Source organism: Furipterus horrens, unplaced genomic scaffold, assembly GCF_987537825.1.
Source record: "Furipterus horrens unplaced genomic scaffold, mFurHor1.1.pri manual_scaffold_1, whole genome shotgun sequence".
NCBI lineage: Eukaryota > Metazoa > Chordata > Mammalia > Chiroptera > Furipteridae > Furipterus > Furipterus horrens.
Genome location: NW_028327171.1, coordinates 82,637,458 through 82,659,233, shown reverse-complemented (window position 1 = coordinate 82,659,233; position 21,776 = coordinate 82,637,458). Strand labels below are relative to the sequence as shown.

Sequence of the window (21,776 nt, the reverse complement as noted above, 5' to 3'; positions counted from 1 at the left end):
AAAACAGTGTTATTACTCACTGTTTCTCCTAAACCTTGGTCACTAATTAATCAATCAACAGGTATTTATTGGACACATTTCTGCCACTCTGTGTTTTTATAATACAGTCCTTGGAGTCAAATCAAGGCCACCACCCTCCTTACTAAGACTGATTTAGGATATCCTCACGCCCAGTTACCAACAAGACATCACACAAGTGCAGATAGGAAAAAAACTGAAAACTGAGGTTTCTCATGTTGATGCTCAGGTAAGTGGTAGCTGATTCTCCTCCCACCCTTCCCATGCAGGATTGCTTTAGGTTGCTGTTAGCATATGTATCCCCTCTCTGTTCTCTTTAGCAGCTCACAGTTCCTTCTCTCATTACAGAACAGCTGGTGCTAACTACCCCCTAATCTTTGTTTAATCAGTTCCATCCGTTTTCTTTTCATCCCTTCCTTAAACAGATGAGGAAAAAAATGAAAGTTTCTGAGTTAAAAGAGTAAAGTTCAAGAGAGGCTAAATAATGACTCAGCATCATCAAACATCAACAAAATTCAAGGCAATATCTGAGTGCTAGATTTGTCTTCAGTTCTCCTACAACCTCACTACACAAAGATTAATCAAAGCCAGATGGGAAGGGAGTTAGGGGGTGGGTGAAAAAGGTGAAGGAATTAAAAAGAATCACCAGTTATAAACACAGTCATGGGAATGTTAAGTAGAGCATAGGAAACACGGTCAATAATATTTTAATAACTATGTATAGTGTCAGATGGGTACTAGACTTATTGGGGTGATCACTTTGTAAGTTATGTAAATGTCTAATCACTGTGTTGTACATCTGAAACTAATATAATATTGTATGTCAACTATAATTTAAACATTTTTAATTTTTTTAAATCAAATAAATAAAATTTAAAATAAAGAATGATTTTCATTTTTACACCATGCTCACAATGTATCTTTGAATGGTAATTACAAGAACCTACAATACTTTCTTCTTTTAATCATTTTTTATTGTTATTCTATTACATTGTCCCAATTTTTCCACTTTGCCCTCCTCCTCTCTACAATGCTTTCTTGTAATTGAAAAAAAAGTGCAGGCAAGGTTCTTGAAAGAGAAGTTTATTAGTAATGAAAATGGCATATATACATGAGAAGGAAAGCCCCTTTTATATATATAAAGACTTTTAATGTTGATCAGCTAGCAATAAGACTAGAGCATTTTTTAAAAATGTACAATAGCATGAACTTATCTGATCCATAGCTCAGGTAAAATGTCATTATAAACAAGATGAAAAAGAAAAATCTTTCATTACATATACTTCATATTGAACACAATCACTCCAGAAATATCACATAGTCCTGATACATAAATAATTATACCTTTATTTTTTGATACCATGGTTACCTTTTTCCTGTTTATGCCCTTAATCGCCAAAGAAATAATTAAATATAAGTGAGGAGGGGAAAAGCCAGAAGAAAGAATTATTTAATCTAGTCTGTACATAGCTGTAAACTGTGCAAGTGAGGGGACCCATTTAACCTGTGTCTTATTAACTCACAGGAGTACTATAAGCTTTTATAAAATGCTGAAGTAAAAAAAATTTCCAGGCAGATTCTCTAAAGCATCAATCACTTTTTGGTACTCTCCCATCTTCCCATCCCCAGCCCAGATCTGTTGAAGAATACAAGGCAATTAATTGACTTGAGGTTTGTGACCTTCGCATCTTTTTATCTGCATTTATTATACGTTTGGAATAGAATGAGCTAGGATCCATGACTCTTGCAGCTGGATTGTAAATGAGGACAGCTAGCCTCACCCACTCCTACTGAGAATTGTTAGAAACGTTTTAGAAAAAAAAACTGACCCATAATATTCTTGGCTAAAACACCTCATTTAATAAAGAAGCGCTATTCTCCAAAATCAGCTATTTCTTTATGGAATAAATGTGTTTCCTTCACTTCCCATTTCAAAATAAAAATTCAATTCACAGGCTGATGGATGTCAAAATATCCAGCACAGAAAACATGCAAATGACACAAAGATGCCAGCTGCCTAAAAATCATGAAATGAAAGGCAGACTCATAAAGCAAGCGTGTAAATGAATTAGATCAGATATCATACTTGACCCAATAGAGTTTTAGAGCCTACAAAGAATATTCATACTGTTTTTATTTTTTTTTTACAAAAGTACTATTAAGTCAAGTTTGCTTAGCTACATCACAATCTACTATGTAGTTAAAAAAAGAGGGAGAGAGGTAGGGAGTAGACAACCCATGATGACCAGATACTGCAGAAGAAAAAAGAGAGGTGGGAATAAAATCAGGTAAAGCCTGCACTTGTTTTATTATGTAAAGTAATGGGACTTTAGGCCACATAAATGTGAACAAATACCCTTAAAACACTGCCGTGATGGAAATGGAATCTTACTTATCAAATAAACTCCCCTTTATCCAGAACCCATGAACACAAGAATCATGTGTATACACTCAATTATAAAGGCTGTATATATCAACAAGACTCCAAAGCACTTTATCAATTAAAAAATATTTTTTTAGTTACTTGCCATGCACTTTTAGTGCTAACTGCACTTTATTGTTTTCAAATAAAGTGATAGTCTTATTGAATATTATTCCTCAATCACACAGCCTGAAAGGAGAGTTTAGCTTAATACTTTTAAATGACTATATGCTATTAAATTACCTTGGGGAATGACCTTTTGAAAAGATGCTCTTTCTGTTTCTTTGAATATGGGTTTTTAATTTTGCTGTTTCTTCAGATTCCACATATAAGTGAAACCACATGGTATTTGTCTTTTTCTGTCTGACTTACTTCATTTAGCATAACATCTGCTGAGGGGAAATACAGCAGATATCATCATGATAAATTTGCATGGTGACAGGTGATTACAGGAGTTAGTGGGGTGATCACAATATAAGGTATAAAAATGTCAAATCACTATATTGTACGCCTGAAAATAATATAACATAATATGGTATACCAACTATACTTAAGTTTTTTAAAAAAGTTCTTTCTGGGTAGTTAACATCAGTGGATCTTCAGCATGGAAACTTTCTCTGATCTGCTCTACTGTGGTTCAGCTATAACAAAGGTAGGGCAACAGTCTATTCCTGGACGGAGGCCTTTGGATCTCTCCCTGGGAGTTCAGGACTTCCTTTATTCTTCCATTTAATAAGTGTAGAGCAGATATTCATGTAGAGCTAAGTACTTTGCTCTTTCATGAAAAGGTCATACAAAAGAAAATCAGAGATAGAGACCCACCAGAATTCTCAAATTCCCACTGTGTGGCCTCTGGGAAACAACCCTCTCGCAACCCAGTCTAGGCTTCTCCTAAGGGTTCCCCGTGCTGACCGGCTCCAGTCTCCCTTTACGTCCACCTAGAACTCTGCCAGCAAGCAGACACTCAAAAGGTGGCACTCTACAGTTAATCTGTGATAAAAACGAATTTTCTAAATCTAAGACAATTAAGTTCAGGAAAATTTTTAAAGCTAAATAGAAATCTTTAGAAGTTTTACAAATAAAATTAAGCATTTAGTAGTAACAAGTGTCATTAACTTTTATCAACTACCTTTCAAATGGGGCCCCGCAAAACATGTCCCAGCAGTGGCCTGTACCTATGCTAAAGTTATAGACAATTCATTATGAATAGGGAACGAAAACAAATACTGAGATAAGGGAACTGCCTTCACACCACACGTGCATGCGCATGCACCACACGTTACCATGTATACTTTGCCAAGTATCTGGGTATATTCAAGGCTTTCACTAGCTTTACTGTGGCATGCACTGAGCTGAGAGATTTAGTTTCGTTTCTGGTGTCCTTGTAATGAGTGAAATTGGCAGTCATCAAGTTAAGAAAAAAAAAAGTTAACCAATTATTTTATCTTAATGGTCAACCTATCCCTGGTCAGAAAAAAAAAAAAAAAGGCTTTGGCAAACATAAAGATATTGTAACGTAAAATATCTCTACCAATAATAACTAATTTTCACATGCAATTTAATATTAATAGTTCTGATTACTTGGCCCTCTCCTTTTCCCCTCCAAAGCTACCCATTCAAAAATACACTGGAGAGAATGTAGGTAACTACTAATTCAGTTAAAATTTATATAAGATGTGGATTTTCCCTACTGACAAAATAAAAAGATATTAAGCAGGAATTAAAGTAGACATGAGTTATTACACAAAAGATAAGTAATCCAAATGAGCTAATCTGTACTGTGTGAGGTAGTTAGGTACTGTTTCCCGAATGAAAATATCAAAAACTAGAGAAGACCCCAGATTTGGCTAGAACATCTTTAGATATCATAAGCAGGGTCAAGGAAGCCACCAGTTCTGACTCAGCCCACCCATCAACTGGCAAAGCATATACTCTCAGCACTGTGGCCTTGACCTAACCCCCATCCTCTCCCTGTCCTCTTTAGTCTAAGGGAACCCTCTAAACTTTATACATATGTACTGTCCTTGACAGCTAGAAAAAAAAGAATATGATACTGAGATAGTTAACACAACAATAATGTGATCTTAATTAATAGGCTCAGGAGATTCACAACGCTAGTAGAAGCATAAAGTATCAAGCCTAACTCTATAGGGCAGAGAAAAGGTAACTTCTTCAGTGGTTTAATCCCCCTCCCCAAAAGTTTAATATTTTAACTAGACAAATATCTGACTCTAAGCTACATTAAAACTACATCAAAGGATTCTCATTCCATCTGACAACACCAAGCATGATATTTATTTAGTAAACCTGCCTTCTCCTATAATAGTCTCCCCTTCTCTTCCTCCTGCGACTCCTGAGGCTCAGTCAGTAGGAGACGCCCTGCGAGATTGAGCAGCAGACAGCACTGCCTTCCCAATGCACACCCAGGCCCAGTGCTTTCTTCTAGAATGCTTTCCAGAATGTACAGTTTTGAACTTCTTTAAATACAGCTTAGGTATAAAAATTTTTATATGTATGAAAATTGTCACATCTCTTACTATATTCTGAAATTCTAAACTGGGGGAAAAAAAAATGTGTGCACCAAACTTAACGTTTTGTAGTAAAATACTCTTCTTCCAACAGAGTTCAAAATCCAGGTTAATTATATGATACAGGTAACAAGTGATCTCTATATCTTCTCTAGGCTTCTAATCAGTTCCAAAATATGAGTTTTGATTAAAGTTCTTCCCTGCCATGAAAAGAAAAAAAAGGGCACAATTAATTAAAAAAGCAAAAATGTACATTGAAATGCACTTTTGCTGTAACACATTGCCAAATTATATTCCTGAAATCACCAGTACTTTGCATTTGCTTTCTCTGCAGAAAGTTATCCTGCACTTTGCTAAGTTAAAAAAAAAAATCTTTCTCTACAAAGATCATACAATACTTTTACTAAATCCTAAATCAAGTCTATTAACATTTTTCTTGGGCTACCATTAGATTAAAATGCTGAGATAAAGTGAAACTGAAAACGTTGCGTGGATTATGTGCCTAACATTTTTTCAATGCCGTCTTCCTCAGTGAACAGCCCTCTTAAGTTTATAGCATCTATGTGAACTTCCTTTCACTGATTTTCTTTTTAAAAATCTTCTGTTACACAGATTTTGTGTTGTATATGTTAATGACAGACAGTTTACCAGCAGAAACTAAAGCCATGTCTCCCCTAACAAGGCTCTCCTGGACACTTTCTTTGGATGTCTTAGTCTAGATGAGATGAATTTTTCATTCAGGAAACACATTCAAGCAGGTCACTCTGAGGGCTTATAAAGCGTTAGGGAAGACAAAACTGTCAGTCATGTTCTTTCTATTAGATACTACTGGAGCCCAGGTCATGTGCTGGCTGGAGATGCTCAAATGAGTAGGTACCCTGGTTTAAAAGGCAGACTCCTGGTAGTATTGTTTGACCAGCATTAAGCAAGGTTAGCGGCACCTTTCACGGGCCAAGTCAGATGTTCAGAAATTTTTAAAGGGGTCTCTATCATGCACATGGAATTAGAAAAATATCTTCCTCAATTTCCTTAAGTATCAATTTGTTCCTTCCTATCACGGAAGAGACTGTCTATCAGAGAAAAGGAATTTGGAGCAAAGGGGCAGACACTACAATCAGGGCCAGGGGTGTTACCCTGACCTTTATCAATTTCTTCCCCAAGCTTGAGTGAATCGCACTGGTTTTCCTCTTTTAAAGCCAGGTGAAAATGTCCGGCCTGAGTGGAACCCTTCCATAAGGAAGCACATTTTTGAGGGCAGCATCAGGAGCAAATATAAAAGCCAAAGTATAATTCCACCCTCTACACTCAATTAATGCCCATAGAGGCCTCTTTATAAGATAGTTTATTTTTGTAACTTAAGTCTGGTTACAGATCCTGGGGAACAAAGGAATAAAACCAGAGACACTTGCCCAAAACGCAGGCTGAGAAAAGTAAACGGGAAGATAAAGTGAAATATAAGAAGAACTTGATAGAGACGAGATATAAACTTTAATGAAATTTGTGTAATTCAAAGCACAGTGAAAAGTATAAGATAACTGAAATATTAAGATTTATGGCTACTCAAATGCTTTTCATAAAAAAAGTCTAGTAAATATATTTTAAAGCATTAAATCATAGGTGATATTTATGGTAATAAGAGAGAAAATACAACATAGCCCAGGAGGCTGTAGGCCAGACTATGTACTATCTTCATTTTAAATTTTCTCTGCCATTTGCTATCACTATAATCTTCAGTAAGTCCTTCCAGCTCTCCAAGGCTTCGTTTCCTCACTTACAAAACCTAGATAAGAAATATTCAACTTATGAGAAATAAATGAAGTAACCTGTGTGACAATGTGTTAACTGTAAAGAACTCCACAACTGGTTATTGCCAGAGCCTGGTCATATGAGCAGGAATTATAAAATCCCACTGGGGGCACAGCTCCAAGGCAAATTGCTAAGAACCTGAGCAGGGACACTGTTCCTAATGCTTACATTTGATGTTCTCTCACAAAAGCTGCAAACTCGGGATCATTGGCATACAGTTTCAAAATTCTCATTCTTTCTTGAATTTCCTTTTTAAAAAAAAAGAAAAGAAAGAGGCCATACAATGCATTAGAAAAACATATATACATAACACAGAGACACAGAGAGCAGTGTGGTGATAGCCAGAGGGAAAGGAGGGTGAGAGCTAGGTGGAGGTGGGCACAGGGGGACAATGGGGGCAGAAGGAGACTTTACTTGGGGCAATGGGCACACGATGCAGTGTGCAGATGATGTTAGGACATGTTGTTGAGTCATACAACACAGCTGAAACCTGTATGGTACTGTGAACCAATGTCACCCCAATAAATTCCATTCAAAATAAATAAATAAACAAACACTGCCATTCACCACAAAAATAAAAATATAAATAAACATAAAGAGTTCTAATTTTTATAAGGAATTGTGGCCTTCTGGGTTATCCAGGGGAGAGGTAGAAGAAAGAACAGCCTTTACAGAGAAAAGGAAGGTTTGGATACTACGCAAACTGCTCATAATAACTCAGACATATTTCTAAGGAAGGAGGGGTGGGGGGGGAGAGAGCATTTGCTAATAATGGAAATAGAAACCACTGGGTGGGGAATGAGGTCTAGCTCAGATATATATCCCCTCTGCGTCCTACATCAGCAGGGAGATATCATGAGGTAAGAACTAATCAGGAAATACTTGTCATCTTTTCTTGAAGCTCATATACACACACACACACATACACGCACACACCAGCAGCAGTAGAGCGACAACAGAAAAACAAACTTTCCTACCTCCCTGGAAAGCCCACTGTTCTCATACATTTGTCTGATATCTTCTCTGCTCAGACCACCAAAGACCTCTCCTCCTGCAGAGCCACAGAAGGGACGTGGAGGATACGGTCCCTCGTACTGCTCCATTCCTGCCACCTGGCTTTCATAGGTAGGGTTGTACTTCACAGCATCTTCAATGGACAAGAGGCTATCAGGCCACCTGCTGGAGCCACAAAAAGAAAAGTGTGATTGATTCAGGTTGTTGTTCAGATGCTCAACTACTTGGAAGACTATTTACCTGTAGCAAAATTTCTGTTGGGGAAGAAAAAGAGGTGAACTGATACAAATGGGGAGACGGGGCTGTGAAAAATATCCAGATAAATCTCAAAAATCATTTATCAGGTGTTATCACTGTTATCTCCTCAAATACCTGGCAAGGACCTTGTGGAATTGTTCCATGTCTATTTCATCTTTACTTCCCCCACAGTGTTTGGCACTCAGTAAATGCTGATGGGAAAACATGTCTGCCAATAGACAGTATTTAATTAAGTGCATATGGCACCATCATTGCCAGAGCAGACAAATCAAAAATCAACAGGTCACACACGGAGAACCTGACAGAAATATAAATATGCGGGGACTGGGACTCAATTAAATTTAATTCAGACCTACAAATATGTACTAAACATTGATTATGTACCTAAGACTGTTCTAGATACTAATGATATAAAAAATTTGTTGGAATCCCTCTCCAGAATGAGGTTACAGCTTAATGCAAAGTCAGACTCAATAAAAACTGTAAGAACGATGATGGAAGTATGTTCTGGGTGCTCTAGGAACCTAGGAGAGATGCCTCCTTAGCAAGCCGAGGGTGAGGGAAGATAACCAAGACCTAATCCAGCAGCTCTTACAGACTATAGAAGCACAAAAGCAAAGTACAACCAGAGATCGTAACCACATAACAACCCAAAAGGTACTTGGATTGCTAGTCTAGCAAGTAGAGCAGGTTATATTTTCTCCATTGATGTAGCTACACTGAACTAAAAGAAAATCAGATTTCATTTCTTGTCAGATTCTTATCTAGATTAAAATTGAATGAGTCAAAGGGTAACAAACTAACAGATATGGTCCTCACACAAGGGTCTCACCTTATCTCCATCACCCTTGCACTCCGTCCCCAACCGTGAAACTGACATTTTGGCCCTACTCAATGATGCCATTCCTTCAGTGTGTCCTGAGATTCACTCATGCCTTCCTAACTGTGCTCATGCTCCTTCAACAAGCTAGAAAATGTCCCACCCCACCCACAGTAAATATCTACTCTTCTGTCCAGCTAAATATCATCAAGATCTTTAAAACTTCTAAGTCCCTCCCCCAGGCAAAACTAATTCCTCCCTCATCTAGGCCCCTTGGCATCTTATTCACACCACTGCTTATCTGTGTTTCCAAGCTGACACCCTTCAAGGGCAGGGACCATGTTTTCATTCAACTTTATAGCTTTCTCCCCTCCACCCCAGGCCCCTACCCAATACCTGGCACATAGTAAGTAGTGTACTAAATGAATGAATAAAAGGAACATTTTAGTCCACCAGAAAGCAATTTTCTTTATTTACCTAAAGGGCCTCTCTCTTTCTCTCCTAGCATTCTGAGCTTGAAGAGTCCTGACGAGGAAGAAGATGACAGCAGAGAAGACGAGGAGAAGTGCAACCGTGGAGGCGATGGTGACGCCTATGACCAAGGGCTCAGACACAAACTCCTCACAGCGCACACCCCGGTACCACCAGTTCTCACCCACCCGGCATCTGCAATGAGAAGTGACCGAGTCTAAAAATGCAATCACCCTGTGGAGAGCAATCATCAACAGCAGAAGCTTCCGCGCAGCTGGGGAAAGGCAAAGAAATAAATGTTGAGCCCATGAAGGTTCAGTAAAGAGGCAAGTATCAGGTTAAATGATCATGTGTTTTAAGGCTGTGCGTAATGCCTGGCATGGAGCCAGGAGGTCAACGACTACAAGTAAATGGTGAAATAAAAGACTGACTAGATTTAAAGGAAGTGTTCTATTCAACTTCCCTGGTTATGGATAACATAAAACAGGCCCAGAGGGCAAGTGACTGGTGTGAGATCACACAGTTAGTCAGCAACGGAGCTGGGTCTGAAACCCAGGTCCCAAGACTCCTCATGCCCTTTCCTGAGGAGATCCTCCAAACCCCAGGGCCACAGACTTGTACAAAAATGTCTCTAATCCCGGAGCAGCAAGGAAATCACTGCTTTTCAAAATAATATTAATTTCTCTGTGTATCAAGAGACTACTTTTCACCTTAGTTTCCTAGCTAAACATTACACTTTTTCACATAGAAGAATCTGAATCATTTATCCCTGCCCTCTGTTTTTAGCAATATGCCAACATTTGACCTTTTTCCCCACAAACTACCCTCTTGTTTATCCTCAGCCTTCTCTCCTTTTACACGCTGGGAACTTGATTTGCTCTGCTTTAAGGAGGATGGACAGGAAAGGACAGTCAGGCTGCCTGTATCTGGTTCATCTGTCTTCTGCATTTTTTTGTTGTTGTTGTTTCTTATCTTTAAAAAAATGGATCTCAGGTACACAAAATAAAATATATTTGTCATAACTTCAAAGATGTTAAGTAGCTGCTTTTCTTTATCTCTGAATACTCTGTAGGACCAAGAGCAGCCCAAAACCATTAAAAATATAATCTAAATACAATGAAACTCCTTTGTTTTCACTCTCAGATACAGTATAAAGTGTTGATTCTATGCTCAAACCCAATTTAGGCACGCATTGCCTTACTATCACCTCTAAGAACCACAACACAGACCTCCGACCACTCCAAGTACTCTCAGTAGGACACCAGACAATGTTTTTCTTACTGCTCCCAAAGAGCATAAACTAAAATAACCATTTGACCTTGGTATCAGCCAGGCCTTTTAACTGGCTCAGTCTTTATATGAGAACTAGATGGCACAAATTTATTGCCTAGATATAACTTCTAAAATATATATGGCTGTGATTTTCCTAAAATCATCAGTGTAGATCCTTTTTCTTCAAAGGAAGTATCTATAACCCTGTGAAGCCAAAACCCCTAACTACAGCATACCTACAAATGGCCCCATGTCCGGGCATAATGTCACACTTTCCATCATTGAAGCAGAAGTCAGGCTGTACGTCACAGAGACTCTGACAAGGCAGTTCTTCCACACTCAGGTACCCAGGGTAGCATCTGCACTCTGCTTCTCCACTCCAGGGATTGACCAAACACTCAGAAAATTCATTGCATGCCTGAAACTTGCAAGGGTTGGCCTGATCACCTACACCACCAAAAAAACAGAAAATTATGCACGAGAAGGCAAAACATAGAAGTTGGGGTACATGAAGGTCCTCCATTAGGGCTCCCTGCTCCAAAGTACCATGGGACAACCCCTTCCCTGAACCATTAAAATACACCATCACCACCAATACCATAAAAAAATGCGTTACTTTGGGAATCTTTTCTAGACCCTTCACAGGGAGCATGGCCCTGACAACACCTTAATTTTATATTTCTAGCTTTCAAAAGTATGAGAATAAATTTCTGTGTTTGTAAGCCACCCCGTTGGAGGTCCTTTGTTACAGCAGCCCTAGGAAACTACTCCAGGGCATCACTGGTGAGGTGCTCACGTAACAAGGAGTGCATACAAACGTGCTGACAGATGGGCAGCTTCTAGAGCAGGATTCCACTGTGCATTTCCTAAGTCTTCCCAGTCTTATTCAAGTATACATATTGTAACTTTGTGCTTGGAAAATATATAATCCTGGTCTAGCAGTGAAGGACAGAAGTGTATATAGAGATGATATTGCATGGCTCCCTTTGTGGATGCAAGTTCAAGAGTTTGTGAAAACAAGTGAGGCAAGAGACAAGTCAATCTTATCCCTAGTCAATCTTGAGATGAAATAATATTTTAATCTGAAAGCCTTTAACTAAAAATATACAGGTAGTAGGAAAATTCTATTCAAGAATTCTAAACATTGAGATCATTCTATAGGCATCGGAGAATGTCTGGGGAAAGAAAAATAGGATCTATAATAGGAAAGAGATAAATGCTGTTCCCTTTTGCTCCAAAACAAGGAGAGATACTAAGACTAATATTTTAAGCATGTAAATAAAAAACTGTAGCTTTGAAGTCTTTTTCCAGTCCTTTGTGTAGGTTAAAGGTGGATGCCCAGTATAGATGCCCATCTGTTTAAGAGTACCTTAATGACTTCGTGGGAAAACAAATGTAGACCTGAAGCTAAATTTGGGATAAGACACAGAGACCTGAGTTGTAGAATGAATTATGTCTAGTTTTCAGTGGGCAGGAAATAGAAGTATTGATAGGTCCAGAAAAATGAGAGTGGAGAAAATATGAAGAGAGTGTAGAAAGACAACCAGAGTAGCCAGAGTAACATGGTAGCTGGCTTGGTCCAGAAAGTTGGCCAATAAGAAATGATTTTGAAAGGGTTGCTGAGGAAGTTTAGGATATTTATGCCTAAAAATATTTTAAGCCATCTGTTGTGGTATGATAAAGCCTCTCTGTCACCCTCATGTCATAAGCAAATATCTGACAGAATCGACTACCTTGTGTTTGAGGTGCTTTGGGAAATTCAGAAATGGGACTGTGGACCTGACCCATATGGCTCAGTTGTTTGGGCATCATCCTGCAAGGCAAAGGATTACCAGTTTGATTCCTGGTCAGACCATATGCTTGGGTTGACTTTCAAACAAGTTTCAGAGTAAAAGGCAGTGGAGAAATACAAACCCACACATTCCCCATTACTCCTACCCAAAACTACTGTCATCTGGTGTGAAGATAAAAAAAAAACAAAGTCTGAGGATTCAGCAGTGTTCTTTCCCTCCAAGATTTCCAAATAAAAACAATGATTCATTTCATTTATTCACAATATTTTTCAGTACCTTCTATATGTGGTTAATAAAACAGATAAAGTCTCAGTCCTTGTGGATAGCTAAACTGGGGATACTAGCCATTAACCAACTATGTGCATAAATTAGCATTACTACAATAGTTATAAATTCCATAGCAGGAAAAGAATAAGTTGTTTCAAGAAAAACTAATAGGAAAGGCCAAATCTAGAGTATAGGTGAGTCAGTGACAGTCTTGAGGAAGAGACGTTTGAACTGAGAGATAAAAGTGTGAACAGAAGTTATCCAAGAGGGGAAAGAGTTTCAGGCAAAGGAGCTAATATGTGCAAAGGCTTTAAGGCAAGAGAAGTTTTTTGAATCTGAGGAAATAAAAATGAGCTAGTTTAACTTGGTGAGCAAAGAAGTTAGTTTCACTGAATGATACTGGGGAAGAAGATAGGGTCCAGGCTTTGTGGCTACTGAACCAGGCAGTCATTGAAGTATCTCAGGCAGAAAAGTGAAATAATCTGATTGATGTTTTAGAAAGAGCACTCTGGCTGCTGTCTGGAGAATGAATAGGGGAAGGGAACAAGAGAGGTAGCGGGGAACCCGGCTCAAATGAGAGATGATGATGGTTTGGCCTGGAGTTGTGGCAGTGGAGAAAGAGAAAAGTGTACAGATTTGACCTATATTTACAATTCAGAATCAGTATGAGTTTAGTGAATGACTGAAAACTGGGCACGATGAAAACTGAGGTATTAGACTGATTTGCCAGGTTTCTGGCTTAAGTAGCTGAGTGGACACAGCTTCCATTTACCAAGATAGTGAAGCCGAGAGGAATAAATAAAGCTGGAAGGTGGCAAGATATGAAAAACAAGAGCTCACTCTTACACATCTTAAATTTGATATACTTAGAATACATCCAAGTTGATATCAACAAGTACATAGTAGTTAAATATTGATTCTGGAGCTCAGAAGATATGTCTGATATGCACATAAAAATGTGGAGAATTATTTACATCTACATTAGACTAACAATAATGGAAATGAATAAAACAACTTAGGAAAATAACTGAGAAGAAAAGAGTCCAAATCTACTGGGATTAACAACATAGAGATGCAGCAAGAACAGACCTAGTCGATTGGTAAGAGAGCGAGCCAGTAGAGTAGGTAGAAAAGGGAATGGGAGGTAATAAGTAAAGATATCCTGTATGGACAACCATTTGTTTTTTTAATCCTCACCCGAGGACATTTTTTTCATTGCTTTTAGAGAGGGAGGGAGAGAAACATCAATGTGAGAGGGAAACATTAACTGTATGCTTCCCCTATGCACCAGGACAGGGATCATAAGTGCCCAAACCACCAAGGATCAGACCTGCAACCTACATATGTGCACTGACTGGGAATCAAACCCATAACTTTCTGGTTATGGGATGACACTCCAACCAACTGAGCCACACTGGCCACGGCCTATGGACAACCTTTTTAAAAAGAGAATGATATTGATATACTTGGAAGAGATATTTTACTAATGATCAAGATGTGGAAAATTTGCCCGACATAGGACTCTTTCACCTACAAGTGTTGAATTCTAACTGACTCAGGGTAGAAGAAAATACATAAGAATAATTAATGGATTCCACTAAGAAACCAGCAGGGTAATCAATATCATTACCTGATTCCACATCTAGGGAATATTTATCAATAGCCAAGTTCATGGTTTGGTAGGCAGTGGTGCAAAAGTCTTCCAGAATCATATAGACAGCATTGTTGACATTAGGAGGGACAGACTTGGTGAACTTCATTCTGCTGTTCACCACAATACTGCCATTTCTGAAGTTCAAGATTTCTAAATTCTGGAACCCTGTGAGATTTGACTGGAGATAGGGAACCAGCTACAATACATGAAAAATGATCAGTTCATTAACAAGGTTTTGCATTTTGCTCAACAAATACCAAAACAAAAACAAAAACAAAAACAAGGATGAACCCCTCCCCATTTCCAAACTGCATGCTATTTACATTATTTAAACTGTTCATCAACAAAGGTATCAATTATAACTACCAATCTGTACTTCCCAATCACTGTTTTCACCCAGCCCCCCAACCCCGCTCCACTCTGGCAACCATCAGTATGTTCTCTGTATCTATGAGTATGTTTCTGTTTTGTTTGTTCGTTTATATTGTTCTTTAGATTCCAACATAAGTGAAATCTTACAATATTTGTCTGTCTCTGACTTATTTCACTTAGCACAATACCCTTTAGGTCCACGTATGCTGTTGCAAATGGTAATAGTCATGGGGATGTAAAGTACAGCACAGAAATAAAATCAATAACATTATAATAACTATGTGCCAGTTGGGTGCTGGGAACAGCAAGGAGAACACTTTGTAAAGTGTATGATTGTCCAAAAACTGTGCTGCACACTTGAAACTAATACAAAATAATATTGAATATAAACAGTAATTGAAAAAATTTTTTAAAGAAGATTAGTTGTGAATTATTTATTAGTCATGAGATTTTAATAGTGATATTTAAGAACCCCATGGAATTTACAGACAATTTTGGATACCAGAGAGTTTATTTTCCTAGTTTCACTATAGGATCACAACAGTGAAGGTATCAAGGTACCCAGAAAACATTGGTCTTACAATAACCTGTGAAAAAAATCTTAAACTTGTTTCAGTTCCAGAATTTATGAATACAATCTTCAGTATCTAAGTTGTCACATCACCCTCATGCCACATTTGTGTTTTCCATTTCTTGTACACACCTGCCTTATTGATTCCTTACCAACCCTAAGCCCTGACACTACTCGTAGTTGATTAAAAAGAAGAAGAAGAAGAAGGAGTGTCTATAGCAGACCACATTTTCCTTGGCTCAGGTCTTATTGTTGAGGGGGAAATGGGTGGTTCATACATAATTACTCACCAGCCCGTATTTCACTTCTTGTGCTTACCAATTCTAAGAATCTTTGCTCCAGGGCTTTATACTCCAAAGAGTTTTTATTAAACAGATCTTCTGAAAATATCATGTTAGTCACTCGAAGGCTAAAAAACACCAGCAAAGCTCCTGCAGTCTGCGTATGATTTGAGTCACCTCTTTTTGTGGGCCGAGCCACGACAGCCATCTCTGTAGGGTGAACATTTGTAGACATTTCCACATAACTACCGACCTTGCCATTTTCCTCTGGGATTAGCTCAGGCTGATAGTAATCTGTGCCTATCCGGTCTAGTTCTAATGAAATATCCTGTACGCCCATAATTACTTCATCCTCCAGCAGGGTGGGGCTTGTGGTTGGAGGCAATGTGGTGGACTGTGTCATGGAAGCTTTCGACCAGAACTTGTCTCTACTCTCTGGTGCACCTGCCGATGTGTCTCTGGACAATCTCCCTAGGGAAGTAGTTTTTGCCCAAACTATATCTGATTCTGGCAATATGGTCCACAAAGGTTGCATATCTGGCTGCACTACTGAAATCTTGCTATCAAACCGTACATGACTGGATGACTCTGTAATTTGTCCCATACCCTCCTGTAGAAAGGGTTCTACATGATCTGGTTTACCAGTAAATTCAGAGATAGCTGTAGATGTCAGTAGAGGAAATGCTTTAGTACCTGAGTAATAATCAATGTCAGGTACCTCTGATGTGTGCTTGGAGAGAATTAAAGATGCAGACTGAGTTGTGGTCTCTGCAAAAGTGGGCACAGTAGGTCCGTCAAGGGGCTCTTCCTCTGCAAAATGTGTGGATCTATCAAAATGCTCAACACTTCTGTCTGTGGAATCTATTTTGTCATCTGTAACTAGTTTCTCATCTTCACCCTCAGTTGACAAAAATGAATCCTCATCTTCCAGCAATGACTTGGACAGTGGTTCGGGGCTCTTCTGTAACGAAGTATCACTCCATGGCCAAGTATTCAGACTTATCTCTTGCCCAGACTCTGAACCCATGCCACTCTCAAATATGAACTCTTTCTCCATGGACGTGTCTGGCATCAAAGTGCTTACTCCTAATTGGCCTTTGACTTTAGAGACCCAAGAGTCCAAGCCAAAAGGTGTATTTACTTCCTGAGCAGGAAGAGCTAATGTGACAGAGGAGACCAGATATGGTGAGGATGCCACAGATACCCCAGAGTCTTCCACAGATGGTATTGTTCCTTTTGGCACAGGACGAGTGAATGGACTTGAAGGTAATGGATCAATAGGAAGAAAATCTTCTGACCCTTCAACTCCAGTTAATCCTAAAAATAAAATTTTCCATTAATTAATTGACAGTGTTACTAAAAGTTATTCCTAGTCCTCCCAATAAAACCAGCTTCCTGTTTTTTTTCCCATTCAATTAGGAAGAACAGTTCCGACTTTTACATTGCTATATCCAGCAAACAACAGGATGACACAGTTATGTTTTTGTGGTGTGGTACAATCATTCATGAATATACCCCCTTTCCTTGAGAATAACAAGGTATCAGCTATTAAATAAATTTCTTTTTAAACAGTTGTTTTTTGTTTTGTTTTGTTTTGTTTTACTTCATAAATTGATTATAGACACTAAATTTAGTGAAAACTTAGGGAGAAAATTCCCTAGGAAATTTTGTCTTTGAATTTCCATTTCCTTGTTATGTTTATTGTCCATCATACTTCAGGTTCACCTAATGTTCGAAATCCTGGACTCATTACTTATATCTTTGTTCACCTTCCTCTTTCACATATATACTCCATGCCTGGGTCACAGTGATTTTTCCTTCCCTTCACAACTTCTAAATCTACTTGATTTTCATTTTTAAATCTGTGCTGTAACTGCCTTAGTTCAGATTCTCCCCTTCTGAAGTCTAATGCAAGTTAAAAATCTCTGTACCTGGCCCCAACAATTAATCCTATTAAAAACTAGTGAGATAATCTTCTTTGACACTCTTAACTGCTCCAAATTCAAGTAGTTATTTAATAGTAAAAATGATATATATTTTAATAGAACCTTCAAAATACCTACTAATTGATCCCCATTCCAGCCCACCAAGCTCATTTCTCATTATTTGTCTCCATTCCAACCAGTTAAATCTAATTATTCCCTCTCTCTCACAACTTTCCTAAGACATTTCCTCTTAATGCACGCACCCATGCTTCTCTAGTAACCTGTCTCTTCCTCTCCTCAAAACCCTTGTCATCTGGTACAACAAAGTAAAGAAATACGAAAAGTGGGTAGAATTACTTACCGTCTTCTAATAAGTGAGATCCAGAAGTCCTTTCCTCAGCAGCCACAGGCAAGTCAGTCCGAAGCACTGCTGGGGTGACAGAATGAAGAGTCACGCTGCTAACCTCTAAAACGTCTGGGGAAGGACTGAGGCCCACCTTCGAGGGAAAGGCTAAAGTGGCTGTAGACACTAAATCACCCACAGGTCTTTCTGACCAGAGTTCCCTGCCAGTGGCAGAGGGAGGACCAGAGCTGAAATCAAGTGGTGGAACACTGCTGCTGGTGGATTCATCCGCTGAGGGCCATTCAGCTTGAAGGGTATTATCCTAGGGTGGGAAAAAAAGGCTAAATTATATCATAGATAAATAGAAATACATAAAAATGATTTTAAATATCACCTACCTATTTAAATTCCCAGATTTTCTAGGGACAAGGAAGCAATGTAATAGTGGGGGTAAGGAGGACCTGGGCTCTAGAAGCAAACAGATCTGTAATCAAATGCCAATTCATCAAAATCTAGCTGAAAAAAAAAAAAAATCTAGTTGAAAAACCATGTACCTCTTGAATCTCAGCTGGAAAGTGGGAATAGATAACATACTTAAAAGAGTCCAAACAAAATGAATTTGAGGGAGAAAATACTGTCTTTCTTGCTTTAGATAATTCCTTTTCCTCTACCTTAGCTTAAATACTTTAAATACATAGAAGTTACTAATATCTGTAATTTTTAGTCAAAGACCTAAGCACATTGCCCACAGCAGAAAAGAGTTATTAGCAATTTTATTCATTATTCTGAAAGATATTTAATTAATTAAGACCTTTTTGTTTTGATAGAAAATGCCACTACATCAAAATGAGGCCTGGTTATCTCAAACAAATATTAACATCTGTGAAATGACATCACAATTACAAAATACAATTTTCTCTTCCTAGTGACTCTTTACTAATGTAATACTAATCTTATATTTAAATTTAGCTTCAGGAATAGAAAAGTAGACAGAAACATAATCTGTTAGAATGCTAATTATTTAATCCTATGAAGATTAGTCTATGTTTACTAATGATGCTGAAAGGCAAAATGGCTGTGACATTTGGTGGGAGTTTATATGTTTTCATCTATGCTGGGTTATGAATAGCAAAAATCAAAGTGTCATATACAGTCGTCGTCGTCGGCAGCCGTCCGTCTCGAGAGACGATGGTGTAGCTTCTTCAGAGTCTATCTGCACCGCCAAGAATGGCTGTGCAGTCCGACTCGGGAGTGACATGGTATCTGTCTCCTCCCGTGTTGAATCGACATCTTGCGATGACGCTGAAGCTACAGAGCCTGGGCAGGGTAATATGGAGGGTCTGCTGTTGCCCATGCAGCAGACCCCCCCTCTCTTCGCAGCTGAAGGGTCCAAGGGAAAGACGGAGTCGATACAGCTTGGGTTCAGGTGCGCCGCAGGAGTTGCCGGTGTTGACTACAACGTCAAACTGCCTTAGGGACTCCGGCTCCGGATTTTCTGTCGGGGTTTACTCCCTTAGCCTTTCCCCTGAAGAGGTATGCCGCAAGGCAGCGGAGGTTTTTTGGAGTCAGAGTTTTCCTTCTCTGATGTACCCTGACTGGAAGATCGAACCAGCGACACTTAGCTCGCAGGCCGACGCTCAATCCACTGAGCTAAACCAGCCAGGGCAGTCATATACAGTATTCCCTCACTTATCACGAGTATTATGTTCTAGACCCCCCTGTGATAGGTGAAAATCCGCGAAGTAGGAACCTTACATTTATTTGAGTATTTATATATATTTTAAGGCTTTATAAACCCTTCCCACACACTTATAAACCATTCCCAGTCCCTTATTAACCTTTCCCACTCCCTTATTAACCTTTCCACACTTTTATAAACACTACTTATGTTCTTAAACATATTCTACACTCTTATACCAACGTAACTTTAACAACATACGTATACAGTACCACAAAATCTGTGACATAGCAAAAAATCTGCGATAAAAAATTAAATATAATATTTTTTTAAATCCCACGATACAGTGAGTCTGCGATAAGTGAACCGCGATATAGAGAGGGACTACTGTACACAGAATTCACAAAATATTTCCTGGGTGAAAACTGAGAAAGAAAAAGAGAAAAAAACAATCATCTTCTACCCTAAATAGCATTAAAATCACATGGAAACTTTTTAAAAACACCATGTCCAGGTATCACATTCCAGAGATTCTAATTTAATTGGTTGGAGGATGAGACTTAGACATGATACTTTTTAAAACTCTCAAGTAGAGAATATACTTTGATCATGTACCGGTCATAATATTCCATTCTGAAATATTTCTTTAATTGTTCAATTGTTATATTTCTCATTTACTGAAACCTCCAAGAAATCTCCCACGTGTATAAACCTGCCTGAAGACTAGAATTCACAGAATTGCTATGAACAAAATGAAGCCCATGAAAACTAGAAATAAGAAACTCTGACTATAACCCCTTCCTCTTCCTCCAGGAGATTCCTACCAGTGGCATATGCTTTTTTGCAAAAGTGCACAATTTTAAGGTGGCTCACTGCAGTTCAGTTTACAGCCGTTAAATAAAACAGAACCTACTGGTCTAGGGAGTGATTCAACCCTATGTCATGACCTAATTAGTCTTTTATGTTTCCCTTGTGTTTTCATCAAAGATCTGTGTAAGGAAGCTTTAGAAAGCACACTGCCAATCACAAGGGACGGAACATGAGGCAAGAAATCCCTGGGCATGTCCTAATTTATCCCTTCTTTGAGTGATGAGTGCACTGGAGGATAACAGTAGATCACTGGGTATATGTAGAGATGCTCTCAGTTCCATTTATAATTTTAAACCATAAGCACTCTGTCAAATAAACTAATTTTCTTTGGTTGAAAGACACCATGCTATTTTAATTAGGCCCTATTATAAGTGGGCCACCACCCCAAGTCTTCCTCTCTGTACTGGGAGGCTAACCCCCATTAGCTTCATCACTCCTGCTCCCTCAGCAACTGTCTTCTCGTTTGAGTTTGCCCATTTAGAAGCACAAGCAGAAGATCAAAGGACAGGAAGAGTGAGAGCTTGGGGAATTTCTTCCCTGATCCCTCCAAGCCTCAATCCTGTATCTCTTGCAGGAGCTGCATCCCTCCACAGCTGCAGCTCCAGCTCTCACTGGGCTCTGGTAAGAGCATTTCTTCCCCTTGCCCTATAATCCAGTGTTGGTAATGGTTTCTCACTGTGGTTAGTCTCTGCATACCTCTACATCCCTTTCCTACTCCCTTAACCCTGTGTACACTACCATCTAGCTGTCTCCATAACTACTGAGACCCCGGCTGAGCCATGTTTTGTAGTCCAGTGCACTTTAAAAGCCCATAAAATTTTGAATCGTTTCTATCAAAAGGTGGCTAAAGTTGACCCTTGAACAATGCAGGCATTAGGGGCACTGACCCCACCTTCCCAGATAGTAAAAAACCTGCAATAACTTTTGAGTCTTTCAAAACTTAACTACTGTTGAACAGTAGCTAAGTACTGTTGTTATTGTTAACCAGAAGTCTTACTGATAACATAAACAGTTGATTAACACATATTTTGTATGTTACATATATTATATATTGTATTACAATATTCCCTCACTTATCATGGGTATTACTTTCTAGACACCATCACCACCCCCACGATAGGTGAAAATCCATGAAGTAGGAACCTTATATTTATTTGAGTATTTATATATATTTTAAGGCTTTATAAACCCTTCCCACACACTTATAAACCATTCCCAGTCCCTTATTAACCTTTCCCACTCCTTTATTAACCTTTTCCACACTTTTATAAATACTACTTATGTTCTTAAACTTATTCTACACTCTTAAACCTATGTAACTCTAACAACATACGTATACAGTACCGCAAAATCCCGCGATATAGTGAAAAATCCACGACAAATGATTAAATATAATATTTTTTAAAATCCCGT

The 21,776-nt window shown here is 38.6% G+C and overlaps 1 protein-coding gene across 1 annotated transcript in view; it reads right to left on the bottom strand.

The window, feature by feature from the left end:
- Positions 1-6,938: 6,938 nt before the first annotated feature.
- The window catches only part of IMPG2 (interphotoreceptor matrix proteoglycan 2), a 71,348-nt gene continuing 56,510 nt past the window's right edge, over positions 6,939-21,776 (bottom strand). The window contains exons 13-19 of the mRNA XM_090257430.1: positions 17,834-18,137; positions 15,585-16,864; positions 14,300-14,519; positions 10,846-11,056; positions 9,344-9,532; positions 7,752-7,953; positions 6,939-7,022 (exon numbers count right to left, since the gene is read on the bottom strand). Of these exons, the coding sequence (XP_090113556.1) occupies positions 6,939-7,022; positions 7,752-7,953; positions 9,344-9,532; positions 10,846-11,056; positions 14,300-14,519; positions 15,585-16,864; positions 17,834-18,137 (2,490 nt within the window). The remainder of the gene's footprint in view (positions 7,023-7,751; positions 7,954-9,343; positions 9,533-10,845; positions 11,057-14,299; positions 14,520-15,584; positions 16,865-17,833; positions 18,138-21,776) is intronic.